This window comes from Eublepharis macularius, chromosome 1, assembly GCF_028583425.1.
Source record: "Eublepharis macularius isolate TG4126 chromosome 1, MPM_Emac_v1.0, whole genome shotgun sequence".
Taxonomy (NCBI): domain Eukaryota; kingdom Metazoa; phylum Chordata; class Lepidosauria; order Squamata; family Eublepharidae; genus Eublepharis; species Eublepharis macularius.
The window spans coordinates 238,793,458-238,819,661 of record NC_072790.1 but is presented as its reverse complement, the minus strand read 5'-3'; the positions used below and the strand labels follow the sequence as shown (position 1 = coordinate 238,819,661).

At 47.3% G+C, this 26,204-nt stretch overlaps 1 protein-coding gene across 1 annotated transcript in view; it reads left to right on the top strand.

The window, feature by feature from the left end:
- Positions 1–25,358, top strand: part of DCST1 (DC-STAMP domain containing 1) — a 30,602-nt gene extending 5,244 nt beyond the window's left edge. Inside the window, exons 6-14 of the mRNA XM_054973256.1 lie at positions 3,092–3,213; positions 3,312–3,469; positions 5,711–5,810; positions 7,196–7,291; positions 8,765–8,891; positions 18,015–18,131; positions 19,786–19,928; positions 21,694–21,807; positions 25,113–25,358. Coding sequence (XP_054829231.1) covers positions 3,092–3,213; positions 3,312–3,469; positions 5,711–5,810; positions 7,196–7,291; positions 8,765–8,891; positions 18,015–18,131; positions 19,786–19,928; positions 21,694–21,807; positions 25,113–25,358 — 1,223 coding nt within the window. The remainder of the gene's footprint in view (positions 1–3,091; positions 3,214–3,311; positions 3,470–5,710; positions 5,811–7,195; positions 7,292–8,764; positions 8,892–18,014; positions 18,132–19,785; positions 19,929–21,693; positions 21,808–25,112) is intronic.
- Positions 25,359–26,204: the final 846 nt, after the last annotated feature.

Genomic DNA, 26,204 nt, shown 5'->3' with positions numbered 1-26,204 from the left:
CTGCAGGGGAAATAAATCAAGTTCGAGGAAGACGGACTTGACTCGTTCCACAAAACGTAATGTGTAGTTTGGTCCCTTTTTTGCTGGGGCTTTGGACAGAGTGATGTCAGCTTCCCCGGAACCAATGCTGGCACAGTTTGGGTACCCAGGGATGAGGACGGGCTGGGGCTGTGCCCAGATCCAGAAGTGGGGCATCCCAAGGTCAGCTGATATTGTCGGGCTGGGCTTTTCATAGGTAGAACATCTGCTCTTCAAGCAAAAAGTCCAGTCCTTGGTATCACCAGTCAGAAGGATCTATAGCTAGGCATGACCATGGTGCACCTGAGACCCTGGAGAAGGGCTGTGGCTTCATGGGAGGTATTATGCCCAGGGGGGACTTCCCTTTTTTCCTCCTGGTGATATTTCCCTTTAGTCTTTTCCACCACCAAACGTTATAGGCTCCAGTCTTCACCAGCTGTTTGGAAACTGATGAACCTCTGGCCGTGCACAAAAACTAGCAAATGGATGAGCGGTTAGGAAGATGGCTGAACAAGTATACCTTTTGTCACAGCTTTGTTCTTAACCAAAGAAAGATCTTTATTGAATTACATGAGAATATAAAAGACAGAGAGCACACAATATGCAGGAAGGCGTATCCCATGAAGTAGCTAAATATGAAAAGGAAAGGAAATTACTAATGTCTGGCTACAGCACTTGAGAGTTACTAAAGTTAGTATCCTTCAGGATGGGATAGGGTTGCCAGCTCCAGGTTGGGAAACTCCTGGAGATTTGGTGGAGCCTTGGAAGGGCGGGATTTAGGAAGGGGAGGGAGTTCAGCAAGGTATAATGCCATAGAATCCATCTTCTAAGGGCCAAGCTACAAGTGATGAATGACACAGGTTGGACACTTGTCAGCTTCCCTCAAGTTTTGATGGGAAATGTAGGCATCCTGGTCTTGCAGCTTGGCTCTCCGACTGCTGTCCAATGGATTTTTCAACTGTCGCTTGGCCAACATTCCGCCAAGCTGCCTACATTTCCCATCAAAACTTGAGGGAAGCTGACAAGTGTCCAACCTGTGTCATTCGTCACTTATAGTTTGGCCCTAAGTTAGCCATTTTCTCCAGGGAAATGGATGTCTGTCATATGAAAATCAATTGTCATCCCAGGAGATCTCCAGCGATCACCTGGAGGCTGGCAACACTTGGATGTGTGCATATTTTTTTGGAGTGTCAGAGTAGAGACAAGCCACTCTCCTACCACCCCCTCCAGTCCCCAGATGAACAACAACATACAAAGGATGGCAGATCTTTTAAACCCTTGTTCAGAGAGGTCAATTCCCTCCCTTGCTCCTGAGTTAGGACCAGCCTCTCGCCAGGCTGTGTAGCACCCCAAACCCGTGTCATGTCACCCACGAGCCCAGGCCTTATGAGGCCCCTGAAAGGGTAGAAAAACATCCATTTCTCCATCACGGGATGACAATCAGCACAAATGGCCACACTCAGGTCTCGATTGCTTTTCTCTTCCTGAGAAGAGATCAGCTTTCCCAAGACCTAAGTCTAAAAGCGAATTAAAGGCTAATTTTATATCTGAAGGCCTGTTTGATATCTCTTGAGCATAACAGGGAAGGGCTGTGGCTCAGGGGTAGAGCATCTGCTTGCACGGTTCGATCCCCAGCACCTCCAGTTAAAAGGACCAGGCAGTAGATGATGTGAAAGACCTCCCCCTGAGACCCTGGAGAGGGCTGCCAGTCTCAGTAGACAATACTGAGTAGATGATGTGAAAGACCTCCCCCTGAGACCCTGGAGAGGGCTGCCAGTCTCAGTAGACAATACTGAGTAGATGATGTGAAAGACCTCCCCCTGAGACCCTGGAGAGGGCTGCCAGTCTCAGTAGACAATACAGAGTAGATGATGTGAAAGACCTCCCCCTGAGACCCTGGAGAGCGGCTGCCAGTCTAAGTAGACGATACAGAGTAGATGATGTGAAAGACCTCCCCCTGAGACCCTGGAGAGCGGCTGCCAGTCTGAGTAGACGATACTGAGTAGATGATGTGAAAGACCTCCCCCTGAGACCCTGGAGAGCGGCTGCCAGTTTGAGTAGACAATACTGACCTTGATGGACTGATGTTCTGGTTCAGTATAAGGCAAATTCAGGTGCTTGTCTGTTCATGTGAGAGATCCTGCTGATCTAGCCTGTCTTGCTGTAAGCCAGCTGTCTGGGCTGGGGTGAAACATTGACTCAGGGGCAGAGCACCTGATCTCAGTTTGCAGGTATTGGGAAAGGACTTTCTCTGCTTAAGACCCTGGGAAATGGATGCCGGGCAAAAGAGATGGGGATGAACTTGGCAACCCAATGGGCTAGCTTGGTGTAAGGAAAATGCATTTACAGACCAGGTAAGTGCCAAAGGCCAGATTCCTAATTTAGCCCTTCAAAAATCAGCTGGGAGAAAGCTAGTCTAGACATGTCAGTTTTCTGCCTGCAGGCAATCTTTTGAATAGAGGAGCAGCCATCTCTGCTAGAATCGTTTCCTTTAACAGGCTAGCTTTCTGTCCGTAAGGAGTTTTTTGTTTGGAGGAGCATTTGATCTGCACAAAATGCCCCCTCACTAACATGCTGGCTTTCTATCTGCAGGGGTTTCTTTTGTATTCGTCTGCACTAGGCTCTTCTCTCTGACGTAAGAAGAGAAGAAGAGCTCTGTTGGATCAGATCTGTGATCCATCTAGTCCGGTATCCAGTTTCACAGTGGACAGCCAGTTGGCCTGGCAGGGGGGCAACAAACAGGGCACAGAAGCTGAGGCCTTGCCTTGATATTGCCCCTTTGCACTGGGTTTCACAGGTTCGCTACCTCTAGATATGAAGTTTCCCTTTAAACATGATAACGATCACATCGGGTCTGCTCGTGGCCATCGCTAGCACCGCTGGCAGGGAATCCCACAATAGAAGTATTTGTTGAGTAAGGAAATAGTTTCTAGCTTCCTACCTATTCGGATTTCTTTTGTATTTCAGCCACAGGAGCCCCCCCTCCGTGCCCAATTCTAAGGCTCGGGTTTCTACGCCTGCAGCGAGAACTAGGCCTTCTGACCCATTCCTCCACCCCTCTCCTTTTTGCCAGTTATGCATGCTTGGTGCCGTGACAAGATTCCGGTGGACGGGAACTTTGGCCAGACCTATGACCGCGTCAACGACTCCGTCGACAGCCTAAACCAAGACTTCAGCACTGAATTAGTGATCAAGGTGGGTGGGCCCTTTGCTAGCCCAGCCGCCAAAGCGTATGCCCTGGGTCTGGGGGCTTAGGGAGACAGCCCCTCCTTCTGCCTCTTTGTCCATCCCAGGAAGAACACCAGTCGATGCTGGTAGGTGCCAACGTCTCCCACGAACACCTCGTGGACGAGGTCAACGAACAGGTGGCTCTGCAAGGCGGCCGCATCAGCACTTCCATGTCTGTGCTCCGCGTCTTGCTCTCCTGTACTTTCATCGTCGTTTTCGCCTCGTGAGTACAAGTGGGGCAGGGAAGGCGGGGCCTTAATGGGAAGGGCCCTGGCGCAGTGGCAGGGTATGTGCTTGGCATGCCCAAGGTTCAGTGTGCAGCGCTCTCCAATTTAAATAGCCTTTGAGAGTGGCTGCCGGTCCAATCTAGGATGGCCAAATCTTCGGGCATTCGAGGGGAAGATCCTGGGACCTAAGGGGTGGTGCAAAAAATATTGGGAGGAGCCTAGTGAATTGGGGTGGAGCCTTGCAGCAGGGAAGTGTTGGGTGGGTTGGGGGGAACCTAGTGACTAGGGTTGCCAGCTTTCAGGTGGTGGCTGGAAATCTCAGCATTACAACCAATCTCCAGCTGACAGGGGTCAATTCCCCTGGAGAAAATAGATACTTTGGAGGGGGGACTCTATGGCCTTATAACCCCTCCCTTCCCCAAACCCCACCCTCTCAAGGCTCCACCCCCCCATTTCTCCAGGAATTTCCAAACCTGGAGCTGGAAACCGTACTACTGGCCCAAGGATAGAGCCTAATGGTAAAAGGGTAACGTGAACGGCAACAGCCCTCATCAAGCTCTGCAAAAAATAGTGTCAGATGCGCCCTGCTTATCTGCCATGTATGTCTATTAGTCTCTGTGCTCTATGCTCTGGGCCTCTGAGAATGTGTAAAGAACTATCTGTGCAACTGTATGACTGTGTAGCCATGAGCCGCTTATCTTGCAGGTGGCTGCTTTCACTTTCTCGACTGGCATGGGAAAGTGTCCTTGAAATGCCGGCTGGAACTGTATGTCCCGGAGACATGAAATGAGCTCATCCTTGTCTTCCCTTTCCCTGCTCCCTCCAACCTCCTAAGCCCTGCACGCCTAAATTCTAACAGTCCTTATCTCAGGGTGGGAACTTTGCCCTATAACTAACATTGCTTTTCCCCTTTATGTCACTTCTGCCAATGCTGTAGTCTAAGTGCACTGATACTGATGGATCTCTAACAAAGAAACTTTTACTGGACTCTTGAAGTGTCTTCAGTGAAGTAATTGGGGATCTACCTGGCAGAGCCTGACAAGCGGTCACATTTTACCTTGTTACTTCTTCTTCACCCTGAGATTTTACTCCTCCAGATGGCTAAGAAGAACTCTAAAAGTTCAGGTCAAATCCCAAGATCTGACTGTTGTAGTCGGATCTAGAGTTGCTGCCCCCCCCCCGATGGGAGCAAGGGATTCCCCACTCCCAGCCTTCTCCCCCCGCCACCACTCACCTGGCCAGTGGGGGAAAAGGTGCTGGAACGGGCTTCCCAGGGTGCACTGCCGGAGCAATGCAATGATGTCACTCCCGGGGTGATGTCATCATGTAGGTGCTGGGATTAGGGTTGCCAGGACCAGGTTGGGAAATTCCTGGAGATTTTGGGCGTGGAGCCTGGAGAGAGCGGGTTTTGGGGAGGGGAGGGGCCTCAGAATGGTACAATGCCATAGAGTCCACCCTCCAAAGCAGCCATTTTCTCCAGGGGAACTGAGCTCTGACACCTGGAGATCAGTTGTAATTCCGGGAGATCTCCAGCCACCACCTGGAGGCTGGCAACCCTACCTGGGATTGGTGCCGGGCCAGTTAGGCCTGTTTAGGGGCCCAAATCAGTCTAGCCTGAAGCCTAGCAGTATTCCCGGGCCTGTGTAATGACGTCACTCTCAGCCGTCATCGTGCCAGGTACTCTGAAAAGGTGAGTGCTGGGTCTCCCCCCTCCCACCAGGAGGGTAAGGGGACCTGGCAACCCTAGGCCTGAATTAGATCCATCCATCATCCAACATAGTCTAAATCTACTTCATGAGATCATCAGGGAATTCTGTGCTGCTCCAATTCACCTTGACGCATCTTGCACAATGGAATTTCCAGGTGTCCCGTATGACTTGGGAGCTGGGCACACAACAGGTGTGCCAGTAAGCGGGGAGTGAGGGGGGATAAGAAATAGTACCCATTGAGTGGTGGAGAGGCACAGGTCCCTGATTCGCAGAAGCCTTGCTCAGTACCTTTGCAATCTTTGGCAAAGAGAGTCCCCTGGGTCTTGGTCCCAAACCATGAGGGCTAGAGGCTTGCTTTTTTGTTTGTAAATGCAACCTGGGTCTCAGGTGGCAGGCGGCAGGTGGAGTTAATGGGAGGGGCTTGGTGGGATCAGTAAGGGGAATTCCGACAGACAGGGCTGGAGTGATTTCCCACCCTCAGCACTGCCGAGAGCCGACCTGTTCTCACCTCTCTCATCTCTTTCCAAGGGCATATTCCTACACCAATAGTTACAACCAAGATGTCCGCTTCGACAATATTTACATCACCCGCTATTTTCGGCAGATTGATGCCCGGCGGCGGAAGCAGGTGAGAGCGTTCAGGGATGGCGGAGTTACAGCCAGGGCTGGGAGGATTCCTGTTACAGGTGACTCTGGTCAGCGGATGTTCAGAGAGAGGAAGCAAGAAGCTAGAGGCCCTATTCTTTTGGGTGGCAGGCATTGGATTGCCTGGGGAAACTGAGGCGGAGCTTGTGGCTCTTATGCCGTGAGACCAATCCAGCCAAACTTTTCTGTGTTTGCGAATTTATCTAGAAACTCCAAGGCAAAGCTGTACAAAACAAATGGCAAAAGAACTTAGGACTTTCTGGCTTGTCCTTTTCAGTCAGCGTGATGACATAACTTCTAGAACTGACATCACCACGCCCCTAGGGAGCGCATGCACGACACACTACCTCTGTGCCGCTGGCAGACACCTGGGAACTCTACCTAGGGTTGCCAGCTCCAAGTTGGGAAATTCCTGGAGATCTGGGGGGTGAAACCTGGAGAAACCTGGAGAAAGTGGGGTTTGAGGAGGGAAAAGACATTGGTATGGTATAATTCCATAGAGTCCACCCTCCAAAGCAGCCATTTTCTCCGGGTGAACTGATCTCTGTAGCCTGGAGACCAGTTGTAATTCCGGGAGATCTCCAGCCACTACCTGGAGGCTGGCAACTCTAACTCTACCTGGAGATCAGCTGTAATTCTAGGAGATCTCCAGTGATCCCCTGGCAGCTGGCAACTCTATAACTGGCGTCTTTTTTACTGACCAAAAAGCAATGGGCCTAATGCTGAAATACTGTTGTAAAACTGCCATAAAGCATACTGCTGCCAAATATGGTAAGGGACCACCAATTTTAGAGAGAGCAGAGCAGAGCAGACTAAGGTTGCCAGGTCCAGGCTGGGAAATTCCTGGAGATTTCGGAGGTGGAGCTTAGATAGGGCAGAGTTTGGGGAGGGGCCTCAGAATGGTATAATGCCATACAGTCCACCCTCCAAAGCAGCCATTTTCTGCAGGGGAAGTGATCTCTGTCACCTGGAGATCAGTTGTAATTCTGGGAGATCTCCAGCCACCACCTGAAGGCTGGCAACCCTAGAGCAGACAGAGCCACATGAGAGAGACTTGAGCCAGATTTGAAGTGCCACATCCCATAGGCCTAGGGTTGCCATCCTCCAAGTGGTAGCTGGAGATCTCCCAGAATTCCAACTGATCTCCAGGTGACAGAGATCAGTTCCCCTGGAGAAAATGGCTGCTTTGGAGGGTGGACTCTATGGTATTATACCATTCTGAGGCCCCTCCCCTCCCAAACCCCACCCTCTCCAGGCTCCACCCCCCAAATCTCCAGGATTTTCCCAGCCTGGACCTGGCAACCCTACATAGGCCCATTGCCCCCACTGATCGCTGTTTCCCAAACTCTTTCCTCCATAATTTTCCAGAAGAAACGCACTCTGCTTCCTTTGCGCCGAGCTGAGCTTCCTGGTTATATCGATCCCTACCATCTCACGTTCCAGCCAGCGGAGACCAAGAATGTGGTGAATGGGCGAGATGTGTGGGCAGGGACCTACGCAGATGGTGGGAAAGTTGGGGTTGGGTGACGAGGCCTTTAATCAGCACGTTGAATGGGATTCATGGGAATGGTGGACTGTGGGAAGGGGAGGGGGCTTGCAAGGCATTTCATGCCATAGAGTCAACCAGGGGTCGTTTTGTAGAAAAAGAGCTGGAGGAACTCATTAGCATAACTCATCAGCATATGCCACGCCCCTCACCATCACTGGAAGTGTGTCATTAGCATAACGGATTTGCGTGTGCCACACCCCCTGATATCACCTATCCTGGCTGTTTTGGACCCAATCCTGGCCATTCAGGGCCGAAATTGGGCCCAAAATGGCCAAAAGGGGCTGAAAACGGCTGAAAAGGGGCCCAAAATGGTCAGGATCAGGCCGCTGATGAGCGGGGGAGTAATCCACCACCCGTCAGAGGCCCCAATCCAGGCTGAAACGGGCCCAAAATGGCTGAGAGTCAGGTGGGCGGGTAGGGTTGCCAGCTCCAAGTTGGAAAATTCCTGGAGAACTGGAGGTGAAACCTGGAGAACCCTGGAGAAAGTGGGGTTTGGGGAGGGAAAAGACCTTGGCATGGCATAATTCCATAGAGTCCACCCCCCCAAAGTAGCCGTTTTCTTCAGGGGAACTGATCTCTGTGGCCTGGACACCAGTTGTAATTCCGGGAGATCTCCAGCCACTACCTGGAGGCTGGCAACCCTATGAGCGGGGCCACCTGACATGTGACCTCTTTGGGGAACTGCCAGAACTCCGTCCCTGCGCGTTCCCCCTCGAAATGAGCCCTGGAGTCCACCCACCAAAGCTGCCATTTCCTGCGAGGGAAGTGATCTCTATAGTCTAGAGATGAGGTGTAATTCCGAGGAGAATTCCAGGCCCCACTAGGAGGTTGATATCTCCAGGAATTTCCCAACCTGTGTGGTACCCAGGGTGTGTGAGCAGGTGTGGGTAGGGTTGCCAGCTCCTGGTTGGGAAATTCCTGGAGATTTGGGGGTGACGCCTGGAGAGGGCGGGGTTTGGGGAGGGGAGGGACTTCAACTGGCGATAATTCCATAGAGTCCACCTTCTAAGGCAGACATTTTCTCCAGGGGAACTGATCTCTGTGGCCTGGAGACCAGTTGTAATTCCGGGAGATCTCCATCCACCACCTGGAGGCTGGCAACCCTAGGTGTGGGGGGAATCTTGTTCTCCCAGACCCGATTTAATCTGGTGTTGACCGAGCCTGGCTGGATAGGATCTCCTTGTGGGCTGCATCTGGCCCATGTCCTGCAGATATGCTGACCCCTGTTCCAAATAAACGGAGGGATGATTCGCATCAGGCTCTTTTCAACTCAACAGCTAGCATTCCCCTAACCCCTCTGTATTGCCCACGTTTCAGTCCCTCCCCTCCCCGGCTTGCCTTTTCCATATCAGGGCCGCTCCAAGCTTTTTCATCTCGCTTTTTTCCAGATGTCGGAGCTACTGGGCTGCCTGCCATCGTTGATCTTCCTGCTGTTGGCTTTCTGCCTCGATTACTTGCTATACAACATATTCAGCGCCATCCGACACCACTCCTTTGTGGAGTACTCTTTCCGCAGTAAGTGCGTGACCCTTGGAACCACGCTGTTCTCCCCCGCCCCGGAAGGGAGGCCTGCGTTCCCCTCCATTCTGCGCAGCTTCTGTGCCTTGAACCTGAGCCAGAGATGGAGTTGAAGCAGGTAATGCATTCCATTCATTGTTCAGTCTCTCCAGAACAGCAGTAAACTTCCACACGCTGCTGCAATCTCGATTTCCAGATGTTCCCCGTTTTGGGATACCCCGGGGTTTTTTTCTAGGAAAAGAGGTGGTGGAACTCAGGACCTCACAATGATGTCACTTTGAGTCAGCTGGAACAAAGGGGGAGTTTTTAAAGTTTAAATCGCCCTCGGCAAAAATGGTCACATGACCGGTGGCCCCACCCCCTGATCTCCACATGGGAGTTTAGATTGCCCTCTAGAAGGCAATCTAAACTCCCCTCTATCTGGAGATCAGGGGGCGGGGCCACCAGCCATGTGACCATTTCCAAGAGGTGCCGGAACTCCGTCCCACTGCGTTCCAGCTGAAAAAAAGCCCTGGGGATACCTGTCTCTCATAAATCACCATCCTTGTATTCCGTTTGGGGCATCCTTCAGCATTCAGTGGAACGGGATCTTTCAGGTTTCAGCTTCTGAAATTTCACCTTCAGCTTTCAGAAATGATATCCGCCTGAATGTATTGGATGCATCTTTGCCGGTAGAGCACACGCACAAAAACAGGGCCTGACAAATTAATAAATGAGTTTTTCGTTCTGAAGGTTCTCAGAATCAGAGCAGAAGGGACTCATTGTTGGCGCAATTCGTCCTCCGTCCTTCTGCTGACCTGCTTCCAGTTTGGCAGAGAAGACTGGCTGCTTTGGCACATGTTGGATAATACACTTTCAACGCACGTACAGTGCTCTTATTTGGGTTGCTGTGTTCCTCCTGGCAACCGGCAGGAGGAGGGGGTAGGGGGCACCTACCTACGAACATCATCCTTGGCTGATGACGCCACTTCTGATGCAATTGGGAAACAATAGCATTTTGCTAGAGCCCATAGGGTTGCCAGCCTCCAGGTGGTGGCTGGAGAACTCCTGGGATTACAACTGATCTTCAGGCAACAGATCAATTCATCTGGAGAAAATGGCTGCTTTGGAGGGCAGACTCTATGAAACTATACCTTTCTTTCTTCCTCTCCCCAAACCCTACTTTCTCCAGGCTCTAACCACCAAATCTCCAGGAATTTCCCAACATGGAGCTGGCAACCCTAGCCAGGGGTGATCTTTATTGCTCAGCTGAAAAAATAACAGTGATTTTTAATATTATATTTTATTTTCTAATAATAGGATCCAGAAAGAAAAAAGGAAAAGGGAATAACAATTATAATTGAAGGAAAGTTAAGATGCACCTTACAAGGACGGTTAAAAATACAATACAATAACTCAATAACATTTATACATCACATTCAAATTGTAACACAACCATTCTCCAAAATATTTCGTCTCTCCGGATAAATCTCGTTATTAAGATGACTACAAGCTGTTTTGTATTATATTTTAAAATATTTTATGCCAATGTTGGTTACTATACTTATCTTTCATCCAACTGATTATATATAAGATATGATAACCTAAAAAGCTTTTTAATTCTGGCTGTAATAAATTGTGTTCTATTAGTTATATTATATTAGTCAAGTTAAATAACATATATATCTATAGCAGTAGAAAAAAGCAAGAGTCCAGTAGCACCTATAAGATTAACAAGATTTGTGGTAAGGTATGAGCTTTCGTGAGTCAAAGCCAGGGCCGGATCTAGAGGGGGGGCAGGGGGGTAGTCTGCCCCCGGTGCCGCCAGGGAGGGGGCGCCGGAAGCAGCTCCCAGAGCGTGCAGGCGGCAGCATGGGCAGCCGCGCTGCCTTTTGCTTGCCCCGCAGGACAGGGGGCGCGTGGCAAGGTGGTCGCCCCCTGTCCCATAGGGCAGGCGAAAGACAGCGTGGGGGGGGCTGCAAAGCCGACCACGCCATTCGCTTCTGAAGCGAATGGCGCGGGCAACTTCTCAGCCCCCCGCGCTGCCTCCAGTGCGCAGCGTGATGACATCATCAAAATGACTTCCGGTTTGGGCTTCGACTTCCGGTTTGGGCTTCGACTTCCGGTTTGGGCTTCAGACTTCCGGTTTGGGCTTCATGGAGGTCTGACGCAGCTCCATTTGCGGAGCTGACCGGACTGCCGTTTTAAGTGGCCGGCGGGGGAAAAATAGCCCGCGGCCGACTGCTCTCAGGCGGAGAGCAGGCAAAGAACGCTCAAGACCCTAGGGTGTGCTAGATCTCGGACGAGGGGGGGCTCTACACAACGGGTCCCCTCCCGATCCTTGAGGTCCCACCCTGCGACGGGTCGGCTACAATCTCTGCAGCAGTTCTGGGGCCAATTCGGCTGGCATAAGACCTACATACCCAAGCTTCGATTGGGGGAAGAAACGGAGAGGAGAAGTTAAAATCGAAACAGCGATTACAACCCGAGAAAAGTGAATGAGAAGGTAAAGATCACTATCTTCTGTTACGGGACAGATTGATTAAAGCAGAGAGGAATAAAAGTAGATTTTCAAACTGCAACAGGCTAACGATAAAGAGGGGAAGACTCGGCAAGAGTTGTATTTGAAAAGAGACTCAGTTTAAAGAAGTTATTAAAGGAATTGGACTATTGTTTTGAATACTTGCGGTTATGGAGCTGTGAGAAAAAGACACCATCGCGAGACCTACTGTGGGAAGTTGGGAGACAGGAAGTGCGTAACAACAATAGAGTTGCTGGAGAGAAGCGGCCCTTGCTGGAGGGCAGGAAGAAGGGAATTGCCATCTTTGAAAGGGGAAGGGTCGCGGCCTCAGCGGAAAAGGAAGTAGGCCATCTTGGTTTGCAAAATCATAGAGAAACCATAGAGAAAAGACGCCCGACATTTTGGACTCTTTAAAATTTAATTTTTGTAAGAAGACCGGGACATTTGAAATAAAAGGACATTAAATTTTACGCCACGGAGTTAAGGAAGAGAGCGGACTCGTGGGAGCGAGCCAAAGCAAGCCCCACGATGTCAAAAAAAGAGTGGCAATCGGCAATAGAAAACCTGGATAAAAAACTTTTAGATGTGATTAAAGAACTTAAGGACACGAAATTGGAGCTGATTAAAGAGGTTAAAGAGGTCACACAGACAGTAAAATCGGAGCTGTCAGAAGTGAAAAAAGGTATGGAAACAATACAAAGTGAACTACAAGGAACGCAGCAGAGAGTTAAAACAGTAGAAGACGCGATGGAGAACTTAGCAGACACGCAACAAACAGAGATGAGACTGATGAGGGGGAGAATGTCAGTTGCAGAAACTAAACACATGGAGAAGCAGTTACGTTTTCGTGGCTTGCCAGAAGTGGAAGGAAAATCAGCGCAAGAACAGATGACTGAGGTGTTAGCTGAATACCTGGGGAAGGAGGAGGAGGAAGTTGTGGCTATCCTAGATGTGGCATATCGTGTGAACTCGAGAATTGCAACCCAGAGGAAATTACCAAGAGACGTGATTGTGCAGTTTACGACACGAAATATGAAAGAGAAGATTGTGACAAAACAGTTTCAAGATCCATTGGAGATTGATGGCAAGACGATTATCATAATGAAGGAATTACCCAGGTCAGTGTTATCAGATCGGAAAAAATACAAAGTGTTAATTCAGATCTTGAAGGACATGAAAATCAGGTACAGATGGGAGTTACCAGAAGGTGTGTCCTTTGAGTTTGGAGGGGCCAAAAAGCGCATCAGATCTGAGCGAGAGATGGAGCGATTTATAAGGGACAATGAAAAAGACTTACCAACAAGACTATGAATATGGAGTGTAAAGTTTTATCTTGGAATGTAAATGGACTAAACTCACCGAATAAGAGAAAAAATATTTTCCACTGGCTATTAAAACAAAAATGTGACATTGTTTGTTTGCAAGAGACCCATATCAGAAAGCAGGATGTAAAATATTTAAAATCAGGAAAATTGGGCAAAGAATTTGTAGCGGCCTCCAACAAGAAAAAAAGAGGAGTGGTGTTGTACATAAAAGAGGAGCTACAGCCAAAATTTGTAATGAAAGATGTGGAAGCCAGGTTTATTGCAGTGGAATGTATTTGGGACTTAAAGAGAGTGTTGGTAGTCGGAGTTTATGCACCTAACGGTGCAAAGGAAAGCTTCTTTGAGGATTTGAGGAAGCAACTAGATGATCTTTCATACGACCAGATAATTCTTGCCGGAGACTTCAATGGAGTGATGAACTTGGAATTAGATAAAAAGACAACAACTGCACAAAAGAAAAGAGGACTATTACCAAAGCTCTTTTTTGACTTGATACAACAGGAGACTTTAGAAGATGTATGGAGAAGAGAATATCCTAAAAGTAGACAATTTACTTTTTATTCTGCAAGGCACTGTACACTATCAAGAATTGATATGATCTGGGCCTCAAAAGACTTAGCGTTATGGACTAAGGAGGTAGAAATAATGCCGATGGTAGGCTCAGATCATAATCCAATCATGTGGAAATTAGGGAAAAGGAGAAAAAGGAAAGCATGGAGAATAAATGAGGACTTGCTACAGGAAGGAGAGAATATGGAGATGTTGAGAAGAGAGACAAAGTTCTTCATACAATACAACGTAAATAAAGAAGTACCAACTGACAAAGTTTGGGACGCTTATAAGGCGGTTATAAGGGGCATACTAATGGACTTAAATGGTAGAGCAAGAAAAAAGAAAGAGGAGAAAAGACAAGAGATTGAGGAGAAAATAAAAGCCAAAGAAATACAGTTAAAAAAGAGACCAGGGAAAAAGAAATTATATCAGGAAATTAAAATACTTCAAGAACAGTTAACAGCAATGAATAATAAGGAATTGGAGTGGAATCTTAAAAGATTGAATCAGAAAGCGTTTGAAGGTGCAAATAAACCTGGGAAGTATTTGGCATGGCAACTGAAGAAGAGAAGGGAAAAGAAAATAATAAATAGAATTTGCGAAGATAATAAAACGTATTTGGAACAGACTACCATTAGTAGAGCCTTTTACAAATTCTACGCTAAGTTGTATAATAAGAAAGAGGTAAATAAAGAGTCAATAGCGTTATATTTGGAGAAAATGAAACTTCCAGTAATTTCGGAAGCTTGGAGAAATAAACTGAACAGTGAAGTAACAGATGAGGAACTAAACAAGGCAATACAATCTGCAAATCTAGGAAAGGCGCCAGGGCCAGATGGACTTACAGCGAAATTTTATAAGGTAATGGCCAATGAACTGGCACCATTCCTAAAAGAGGTGATCAATGGAGTTTTAAAGGACCAGCGGATTCCAGATACCTGGAATGAAGCGAATATATCATTGATCCCCAAAGAGGGCCAAGACTTGACTAATGTGAAAAACTACAGACCTATATCGCTACTTAACAATGATTATAAAATCTTTGCGAAGATACTGGCGGAGAGACTGAAGGGGTGGCTTACGGAAGTCATTGAGGAGGAACAAGCAGGCTTTTTGCCAGACAGACAAATCAGAGACAATTTAAGGACAGTGATTAATGCTATTGAATATTATGACAAGCGTTGTGACAAAGAGGTTGGTTTCTTCTTTGTTGATGCTGAAAAGGCGTTTGATAATTTAAACTGGGACTTTATGTTTGCCACTATGGAAAAGCTACAATTGGGAGAAAGATTCATTAGAGCAATTAAGGAAATTTACAGAGACCAGACTGCAGCAATTGTGGTGAATGATGAAGCGACTAAGAAATTGACTATAAGTAAAGGAACAAGACAAGGTTGCCCGTTGTCTCCACTGCTGTTCATTTTGGTATTGGAGATCCTGATGATACAAATACGACAAGATGAAAAAATTCGAGGAATTAAAATCAAGGACTATTCATATAAGGTCAGAGCATTTGCGGATGACATAATGTTAATTGTAGAAGACCCATTGGAGAACATGCCAAAAGTGATAGATAAGATTAAGGAGTTCGGAGACTTGGCAGGTTTTTATATTAATAAAAAGAAGTCAAAGATACTATGCAAAAATATGACTAAGCAGAAACAACAATTGTTAACGGAAATAACGGATTGTGAAGTAACAAGTAAGGTGAAATATTTGGGAATCGAACTGACTGCTAAGAATATAGACTTATTTAAAAACAACTATGAAAAACTATGGACTCAGATAGAGAGAGATTTGATTAAATGGAACAGACTAAATTTGTCATGGTTGGGAAGGATTGCAGCAGTTAAGATGAATGTGTTACCAAGAGTAATGTTTTTGCTACAGACAATACCAATCATCAGTGACTCTAAGCAATTTGAGAAATGGCAGAGGAAAATATCAGACTTTGTATGGGCAGGCAAGAAGCCTCGAGTGAAAATGAAAGTTTTACAAGATGCAAAGGAAAGAGGCGGAATGCAACTGCCTAATCTAAGACTTTACCATGACGCAATTTGCTTGGTGTGGTTGAAGGAGTGGATGACGCTAAAGAATAAGAAATTACTAGCCCTAGAGGGATATAAAAAAATATTTGGATGGCACGCATACTTATGGCATGATAAAGTAAAGGCGAACTCGATGTTCCTGCATCACTATATACGGAGAAGTTTATATATAATCTGGAAGAAGTATAGAATCTATCTGGAAGAAGGAACCCCTTTGTGGGTAGTTCCATATGAGGTGATAGATCCGAGAGCTGTTGATAATGAGCAACAATGTCTAACTTATAAAGAAATAACTAGAACTGAAGAATCTAAACTCAGAATAAAGACTCAGGAGGAACTATCACCTTATTATGATTGGTTCCAGTATAGACAGATTAGAGATTTATATAACTCGGACTCTGTAAAGGGAGGTATACGAACAGAAAACTCGGAACTAGAGCAGACCCTTCTTAAAGAGGAAAAGAAAAGAATATCTAAGGTATACCAAGCACTGCTGAAATGGTATACTGAGGATGAAATAGTTAAAGGACAAATGGTGAAATGGGCCATAAATTTCAACAAAGAAATAACAATGGAGGCATGGGAATACTTGTGGAAGACTACAATGAAGACAACGACATGCACTAGTATTAAAGAGAACATTTACAAAATGATTTACCGTTGGTACATGACACCAAAGAAGATTGCGCTAGGGAATTTGAACACTTCTAATAAATGCTGGAAATGCAGGAAGCATGAGGGCTCCCTCTACCACATGTGGTGGACGTGTGAGGTAGCTAGGCAGTACTGGGGGGAAATAATAAGAGAAATGAGTGAGATTTTACAATTTCAAATTAATAAGAACCCAGAACTCCTGCTACTAAACTTGGGAATGGAGGGAATTCCAGCCCATCATAGGACGTTGATATTTTACATGACGGCAGCAGCTAGACTTTTGTATGCGCAAAAATGGAAAATACAAGAAGTGCCAACCATTGAAGATTGGATCCACAAATTGCTGTATATGGCAGAAATGGACAAAATGACAAGAAAATTGAGAAACCTGGACTCAGGACAGTTTAACACAGACTGGGAGAAGCTGAAACAATATTTGGAGAAGAAATGGGAGGTGGGAGGAGAACTGTGGCAGTTTGAGAACTACTGAAGTACAATAAAATGTAGAGGGGGGTGACTTTACCGGGGAGGAGAAGAGGTAAAAGAGAATTTCTAAGCAGTTATGATATTAGATTGATATATATAGAATAATAAATAGAATATTGATAGAAAATAATTAATCATAAGGGTTAACGATAAGGATTGATTAACTAATAATATTTTCTTTTTGATTCCGTACAGTGTACCATACTGAATATGTTTATTTGAAGTTGTATATGAGTCAAATTGATTGATATCATATATAGATCTATGATTGAAGGGGAATAGAAATACTAATGTAAACAAATATAACTAAAATAGAAAGAAGAAGATAGAATGAATAACATATAGAGTATAAGTTAAACTGGCTGATTTATACATTTATATGAATGTATGGTTTACATAGTTTATGATATATAGAAATATTTGAAAGTGAAATAATGAAAAATGGGATAAATTGTTTATCCATTATGGAAAAAGGGACTCATAGTCAGGGTACAGAGTATTAAAGAAGTATTGCTTAGAATAAAGGGAGAATATATATTTGTTAGATAGAGGAATATATAAAGAGTAAGGGAAAAGGGATAAAGGGTTGGAAAACTGTTGGAAGTCAACAAAATGGGGGGGGGAAAGGGAGGGGGTTAGAAATTGGGAAATGGGAATATTGACTGTAATGTGTAAACATTTGATCCTAACCCAATAAAAATTTTTTCAAAAAAAAAAAAAATGATGTCATCACGCCGTGTCAGGAGCGTGCGCGCGTTGGCAAGCATTGCCCCGGGTGCCGGGAGCGCTAGATCCGGCCCTGGTCAAAGCTCACTTCTTCAGATACCTTCAGATACTTATCTGAAGAAGTGAGCTGTGTGACTCATGAAAGCTCATACCTACAGGGCTCATTTCGAGGGGGAACGCACAGGAACGCAGTTCTGGCAGTTCCCCAAAGAGGTCACATGTCAGGTAGCCCCGCCCACCTGACTCTCGGCCATTTTGGGCCCGTTTCGGCCTGGATTGGGTCCAAAACGACCCAGATCGGGCCTCTGATGGGAGGTGGATCACTCTCCCACTCATCAGTGGCCCAATCCTGACCATTTTGGGCCCCTTTTTGGCCATTTCCAGCCCCTTTTTGCCATTTTGGGCCCAATTTCAGCCCTGAAAGGCCAGGATTAGGTCCAAAACAGCCAGAATAGGTGACGTCAGGGGGTGTGGCATATGCAAATCAGTTATACTAATGACACACTTCCGGTGATGGCAAGAGGTGTGGCATATACTAATGAGTTATGCTAATGAGTTCCTCCAGCTCCTTTTCTACGAAATGACCCCTGCTTACCACAAATCTTGTTAGTCTTATAGGTGCTACTGGACTCTTGCTCTTTTCTATTGCTATAGACAGACCAACACGGCTACCCATCTTGGTATATAACCGTACACTATCTCGAAAATTTAAAGCTTAAACAGCATCTCTGTTTTTTTGAAAATGAGCTACATGAGTAATGGGCGGAGAAGACTTTGGAGGGGGTTTTTTTTTCTTGCCTGTGACCCCCCCCCCCGCCCTTTCTTGCAGGCAGCCACCACCTGGAAGTGAACGTCGGCGGGGAAACGATGATGGCCCGACTCCTCCGTAGCACCATCGGGGCCTTGAATACCTCCTCGGAGATGGTGATGGAGACCACCAATGTGCGTAAGTTGGGAGGGGCAGGCAAGGGTTATTTTTCTCCCTTTCTGGGTCGGGTTTCCAGATCTGGTTTGGGAAATTCCTGGAGATTTGGGAGCGAAGTCTAGGGAGGGCAGGGTTTAGGGAGGGGAGAGATCTCAGCAATATTTAATGCCATACATCTCAACCCTCCAAAGCAGCCATTTTCTCCTGGGGAACTGATCTCCATAGCCTGGAGATGAGTTGCAGTTCTGGGAGATCTGCAGGCTCCACCTGGAGCTAACTGTTCTGAGAGCCAAGCTACAAGCGATGCCTGACACAGGTTGGACACTTGTCAGCTTCCCTCAAGTTTTGATGGGAAATGTAGGCGTCCTGGTTTTACAGCTTGGCTCTCCATTACAGCTGCAAGACCGGGATGCCTACATTTCCCATCAAAACTTGAGGGAAGCTGACAAGTGTCCAACCTGTGTCAGGCGTCACCTGTAGCTTGGCTCTGAGTTGATCCCCTTCTTGGGAGGGTCCCACTCATTATGGGAATGGCGTTCCCCCTAATTCTATTCATGCTCCTCAAACAGCCCGGTTGGCTAGTTTGATCTTGGAGTGCCTGAGAACCACAGAACATGGCATACCTCTGGTCCCTCTTCTCAGCAATTTGTCCCCGTGTGCAGGCGGGGCCAGAGCTAGCTTGACCACCAGGCAATCCTAGGTGATGGCCAGACTTTGAGGGTGGGCCAAAAAGGCAAGAGGATTGTTATGTATCGGGCTAGCTTCAATAACCACTAGGCTCCTAATGTCTTTCTTCTTATTGGTGGTTTATTGTTGGCAGCTGCTAACCGGTCCTCTCCAATAAAGACCGGTCACAATCTTGTAAGTATGTTATTATGGATATAGTTAATGCAAATCAAGGATTCTCGTTATGTGTTTTTCATTGGTTGTTGTATAAACGGGGGCGTGCCTTATGTGTATATATTTGGCTTCTGTTGGGTCTGTTCCTGTCCAATAAAGATGTTGAATTGAACCTCTGGTCTCAATACTTAATAAGGGTCCTCCTCTTCTGCTCGCTGGAATAGAAGCTTGACGTAAATCAGCTTCTAGAACCTCCACATCTGTTGACTCCGGTCTTCCATAGCAGCTACGATGGCCCATGGAGGGCTTTGGAAGAGCTTCTTTTATTTTGATGCTTACCTGGTTCAATTTGAACGGATGTTTCTTCTAGACTTCTCCCATGTCTCTCTTTTGAATAGGGGCACCAAAGTCCTCGTTTGCCGAAGGTCAGGGCTATTTTTTCTGGGAAAAGAGGTGGTGGAACTCAAGACCGCACAATGATGTCACTTTGGGTCATCTGGAACAAGGGGGGAGTTTTTTAAAGTTTGAATCGCCCACTGCGGAAATGGTCACATGGCTGGTGGCCCCGCCCCCTGATCTCCAGACAGAGGGGAGTTTAGATTGCCCTCTGTGCAGAGGGCAATCTAAACTCCCCTCTGTCTGGAGATCAGGGGGCAGATCACTGGCCATGTGACCATTTTTAAGAGGTGCCGGAACTCCATTCCACCACATTCCCACTGAAAAAAAGTCCTGCCGAAGGAGCCGAAAAATGGCTTGGCTGCTCTCCCTTGAATTCTCCCTTGAAGACTGGAACCCCTGTCTCACCCCGTCTTTCTTCCCCATCTGTCGTCTACAGAATGTTTGCCCGAACCTCGAGGGATGTCCAGAGCACAGTATCAGTCTTGCAGCATCCCTTTGGGTGCCTTGTTCCTGCTGTGTATTGTCCAGGTTTACGTCTACCGCATCCGAAGGGTCATCGCTGCCTTCTATTTCCCCAAGGTCAGGGTGCCAAGCCAACTGACCCCGTCTCCTGATCCTATCAGGGCCTCCCTTTGTACTGTGCTCATCTACGAAGCAGTAGGGCATCCGCCCTGGTTTTTTTCAAATGAGATTTTGCACCTTTCTCAACCATGTAACAGGTAGAACTTTTATTTTTTAAAGAAAACATACGTGGTATAGAGAACATGGATCAAGAGAACTTTCTCTGCCCTCTTCTATAGTACTAAAACTTGGCATCCAATGAAATGGATGGGCAGTAAGTTTCAGAAGAGATGCCAGGAGGTACTTCTCCATACAGCACACTGTTAACCTATGAAACTCCCTGACACATGAAGTGGGTGCCCATGGGCCAATCCCTCCCTCCCAGCCTAGCTACCTCACAGGGGTGTTGTGAGGATAAAGTAGAGGAGAGGAGAATGATTCAAGCCACTTTAGGTTCTCACAGGGGAAAAGGCAGGGTATAAATGAAGAACATCAGTAAGTAAATGAAATGTCAAAGGCTAATCCCCTTTTACAAACACAAAACAATGAAGTGGAATGAGGTGCACAAATGAAATGGATCGGTTGAGGAGACTGTATTTTGGAATGCTCCCAATTCTGTTAAAACTCCTTGCATGTAGAAAGCTAGTACATCAGGGAGAAAATTGTTTCATCTCCACAGTTCTGTTTCTTTTTTCCTGTGGGGAGGGGCGTTCTGTTGTGCTGTTCTCCATCTGCAAACGGTACAGTTTCTTCTGCCACCCAATTTTGCGGCACCCCATTTTGCACACCCAGCTTTAGATGACTTTGGAAGGGAATTGGACAGATTGGTGAAGGAGATGAGTGCTTTCCCTGGCTGTTAACTAAATGGAGCCTCCAGTTGTAGAGGAAGTATACCTCTGAGTACCATTTGTTGGGAGAGGGGCAAAGTTAGGAACTCCTGTTGGCTTCATGCCTTGAATGTGAGCTTGCTGGAGGCATCTGATAATTGGCAGTTGTGGTAAACTGGGATGCTGGAGCGGATAAATCCTCTTCAGATGCAATGCAACAGGTGAGGCATTTCCCCAGCATGCAGTGTTGTGGGGTGAAGCTCCATCCCTTTGGTTTCTGCCTGTCACATTGATGGTATATGTACATAAGCCTCTGTCCATGAAAAGGGTCAACCCTACCGATATGCTGCATAGATCCAGAGGAGTTAGCTGTGTTAGTCTGTAGTAGCAAAATAGTAAAGTGTCCAGTAGCACCTTTAAGACTAACCAACTTTATTGTGACATAAGCTTTCAAGAGCCACATCTCTCTTTGTCAGAAGAATAAGCTTTCAGGAGCCACAGCTCTCTTTGTCAGATGCATCTTCAGCTTTCGAGAGCTATAGCTCTCTCGTCAAATGTGTCAGCTTTTGAGAGCCACAGCTCTCTTTGGCAGATGCATCGTCAGCTTTTGAGAGCCACAGCTCTCTTTGTCAGATGTGTCAGCTTTTGAGAGCCACAGCTCTCTTTGTCAGATGCATCATCAGCTTTCGAGAGCCACAGCTCTCTTCATCAGAAGCATAACCGTTTGAGAGCCACAGCTCTCTTTGTCAGAAGCATAAGCTTTCGATAGCCACAGCTCTCTTTGTCAGATGCATCAGCTTTCGAGAGCCACAGCTCTCTTTGTCAGATGTGTCAGCTTTTGAGAACCACAGCTCTCTTCGTCAGATGCGTGATGCATATCCCTTGGTAGCAGCTGATCTGGGTTAAGAACAACAGCCTGCTGCTCTCCCACCTGGTCTCTCCCCCATTTTTTACAGCGGGAAAAGAAGCGGATCCTCTTTCTCTACAACGAGATGCTGCGACAGCGGGTGGCCTTCATCACGGTGCAGCGGAAGCGCATCATCCAGAAATACCGGCGGCACAAAAGGCTGGTGAGATGCGTTTCGTGATACATGTGGCACCTTCAGGGTCACAGCTGACTCAGCTCCCGGTGTATGCAGAGCCTCCTCCGCGAGGTCTTCTTGCACACTGATCTCAGCCAACAGCAGGGCACAACCTGTGGCATTTTTGTTAAGAGGCGCACCCTGGTTTCCTGCCCGTTTTTGTTTACTGCATTCTGGCTCCCCACCCCTGTGGCCGTGCGGGGACCCCAGGGCAGGGCTTCCTGTTGGCTCCACAAAGCAGTCTCTGACCCTCCCTTCCCACAGGGACTGTTTAGTAAATCACCATTCAAACCCAGCGCTTTCAAGTGCTCCAGAAGGTTGATTGCTTTTGCTCTGGCCTCTTCAAAGCATCTGCTCCTTGGCTGAGTTTAGCCTCTTCCACTCCAGATTGAATTTCTCCCCCCCCCCCCCCCAATACACAAATGCCACCAGAAGCCAAAACGAAGATCAGTCTTCCATAAGCTTGGTGGGATAGGGAAGAAGGGAGCTTTGACTCTCGAAAGCTCAAACCCTGGAAATCTAGTTGGTCTTTAAGTTGCTGCTGGATCCGAATCTTGCTCTTGGTGGGATAAGAAACTGAGAGCACAATCTTGCCTAGGGTGTCTGGGGCCAGGGCTGCCTCCGACCCCAGGTTTACTGGCCCCTGCAGTATCTAGGCAACCTAGCATGATGTCAGCAGTGATAAGAGGCTTCCAGGCAGGCCGGCAGGCCCAGAACAACCCTTAGATTAGGGTTGCCAGCCTCCAGGTGGTAGCTGGAGATCTTTCAGAATTATGACTGAATTCTGAATTATGAAGATGGCTGCTTTGGAGGGTGGACTCTACGGCATTATACTCTGCTGAATTCCTCTCCTCCTTAAAATCCACCCTCTCCAGGCTCCACTCCCCAAATCTCTAAGAATTTCTCAACCTGGAGCTGGCAACCCTATTGATGGAGAACTAGGAGGGGCCTTTGAAACCTCTGGAGGAGGAGAAGAACCTGGGAAGGAAGAAGAGGCCAGGACTCATCCTTGCAAACAGGCCAGGAAGAGAGGGAGCAGCGTATAAGATTACCCGCCCCCCCCCTCTTACTGAAGCATTGCCTTCAGATTGGCTGGGGGAAAGGGAGACACTGCACGGTGCAGTTCCGTCAGCCCCCAACAGGTGGAGTCTGATATAGGGTGAGAGAACATTCCATAGCCACAGAGTCACCACCAAGAAGTCCCTGCTCCAGTTAAATGACCACTGGACCCTTATAAAAGACAGTTCTTAGAATAGGGCCATGAACATTCGGAGGGAAGAGTGGGAGAGAGATGGATTGACCAGATTGCCATGTGCAACTGGAATGACTGCCCAAGATGTTAAGTGGGAGATGACATTTTTGCTGTCACATAGTGGTTGAGTGGTTGGGCTGCGAATCAGCACTCTGCTGGTTCGAATCCCACTACTGCCATGAGCTCAGTAGATGGCCTTGGGTAATACACTGCTCTCAGCCCCAGCTCCCCAACTGTATTGTGGGGATAATAAAAACACTAACTTTGTTCACTGCTCCGAGTGTGGCATTAATCTGTCTAGAAGAGCACTATATAAGCACACTTGTTGTTGTTGTTGTTATTATTATTATTATTGAATGCTCCAAGTAAAACACACACACATACCAGCATCTTTTAAGCAGAAAATTAGCCCTCCAGGAAGCTAGCTGGGATATCTATTTAACTGTTTCCCACATGCCTCGTAATAAATGTTGCAAATCAATCAATAACAATAATCAATAAGCTTTTTATTTATTTACCTCCTGTCCTTATAGTCCTCTTTTCTTGCTGAGACTCAAAGCCGGTGACAAAATAAACAGCGGGATAAGGAAACAGCGTAAGAAATTGATCTTACGTTTGCAAAACACATGTGGTTCAAAACAAAGCTTTTGTGTAGCTACAAATCCCTCTCAATAGACTTTGATGGCTGATGGCTACTGGATACACTCCCCCCCCTCCGCACCCAGCAACTTGAGTGGATATTGAAATGGGCAGTTGGGAATGAAGAAGACTGTTAAAAGGAGCTGGGGTGTGTGTCTCTCAGCGTATACTGTTTTGAGAAAGTGAAGCTAGTTCAGCCGCCCGAACTTGTTGACTTAGTGCTGGCCTCCTTCCTACCCCGCTCGGCTTGTATATATGTTTAAACAGGTTCTTTGGCAGGGATCCCTTTTTGATAAGCCAAAGGGGCCCTGCTTCTTGTGGAATCCTTGCTTATGTTTGTTTTCAGCCCTTAAGGGTGTATCTGTAAGGAGGCATTAAGTGGTTGCCGAGGGTCTCTTATCTCCCTTTGCAGGTGAGTTTCTGGACTGTTTGAGGACAGGATTAAGGCAACCTCCTTCCGATCTCGGATCAAGATAATGGGATCCAAGCTGGGGCGTACGAGGCGTTCAGTGGCTTGGCCGGGCATGAAGACTTGTTTGCATAGGCACAGGGAATATTCGGAGGGAAAGAGCCGGCAGAAGATTTTGTGCAGTTGGAAATCCCTGATCGGTTCTGGGCATGGAAGGGTGCTTGGCTGCTTTCTGGCCTCAGCTATGGGAGCTGGAGGGAGGGGACTGTTGGCCGGAGCCGTGTGCAGGCACGATGGAGAGAGGGGTGCTTCCTGGCCTCCCGTTGATGGCCTCCATCTATATCTCTTTACATCTTACCCTTGCATGAAACGGAGCAAGAGTCCAGTAGCACCTATAAGACTAACAAAATTTGGGGCAGGGTATGAGTTTTCGTGAGCCACAGCTCACTTCTTCAGATACAGCTAGAATGTGAGAGAATGGTGAATTGCAACTGATAACGAAGCTCAAGACAATACATCCACCGGGATTGAATCGAGACCTAGGCTTCCTGTCTCATTACCTATGCTGATTTCTCCACACCCTCCAGCCCTCTGCACATCCCACCTAATCCTATCACACCTGTTGTTGTCATTCACCGGCTATCGTCATTCAGCATCTGAAATCACTCCACTCTCCAAGATATAAAGACAGATGGGCTCACATTCTAGCTGTATCTGAAGAAGCGAGCTGTGACTCACGAATGCTCATACGCTACCACAAATTTTGTTACTCTTATAGGTGCTACTGGACTCTTGTTCTTTCCCACTGCTACAGACAGACTAACACGGCTAACCACCTTGCTCTAGCTACTTGTGTGAAACATTTCATACCCAAACACCAGGTTTCATACAACATGGTCTTAAAGGCATATTTCTGCATGAGCGAACGGGCCGTTTCCCCCTCTGCTGCCCCTACCTGGCTGGCATTGACGCCCCCCTCCCTTCCCATTGCAGGAAAAGCCCCTCTTGGACCGGCTGGGCCGTTGGTTCCCATTTCTGCAGCGCTTTCTCCGTCGGCGTTGCATTCTTTGTGGCTTGCCCGAAACCCACAACTCAGTCCTCTGCACGACTACCAGCTGTGGCACCGTCTACTGCCGACTGTGCTGGAAGGACATGGCCGAGGTCTGCTTTGCGTGTTGCGAGGATGACGTGCTCTCCAGTGACAGCACCAGCGAGGGGGAGATGGGCTATGCCGAATGAGTTGCCGTTGGAAGGGGATGCTGTGTTTTCCATTATTAAATCCCTGATTTGGTTCCTTCAAATCTTCTAGTTAGGCCTCGTGAGTTGCGTGGAGGGGGTGGGGCGGTATGGGTAACAATTTGTATTTATTTTATTCACATTTATACCATGCCTTCGCTCCCCTGTGCGAGGTTAGGCTGAGTACGTGTGACTGGTCCAAGGTCACCCCACAAGCTTCTGCGATAGTGAGGTTTCGAACCTGGATCTCTGAGAACCGAGTGTAACATTTGGTTTGGCCACGGACAGGAATTTATTTATTTATTTGATTTATACCCCGCCCTCCCCATGAACAGGCTCTGGGCGGCTCACGACATTCATAAAATACAATAAATTAATCATAAAACTATAAAATCAGTAATTATCTTAAAACAGTCATTAAAATAGTCCAGGCGCAGTATCCATAGGCAATTAAATAAACAGTCAGGACTCGGAGTCCATATATTGGCATACATATGGGCAGGGCTTTTTTTCCAGGGAAAGAGATGGTGGAACTCAGTACCGCACAATGGCGTCACTTTGGGTAAGCTGGAACAAGAGGAGAGTTTTTTAAAGTTTAAATTGCCCTTGGAGAAAAGTCACATGGCCAGTGGCCCCACCCGCTGGTCTCCAGACAGAGGGGAATTTAGATTGCCCTCCACGCCACTGGAGCAGCGTGGAGGATAATCTAAACTCCCCTTTGTCTGGAGATCAGGGGGCGGGGCCACTGGCCATGTGACCATTTTCAAGAGGTGCCGGAACTCCGTTCCCCTGCGTTCCAGCTGAAAAAAAACCCTGCATATGGTCATAACACATGGCCGAGGGCAGTCC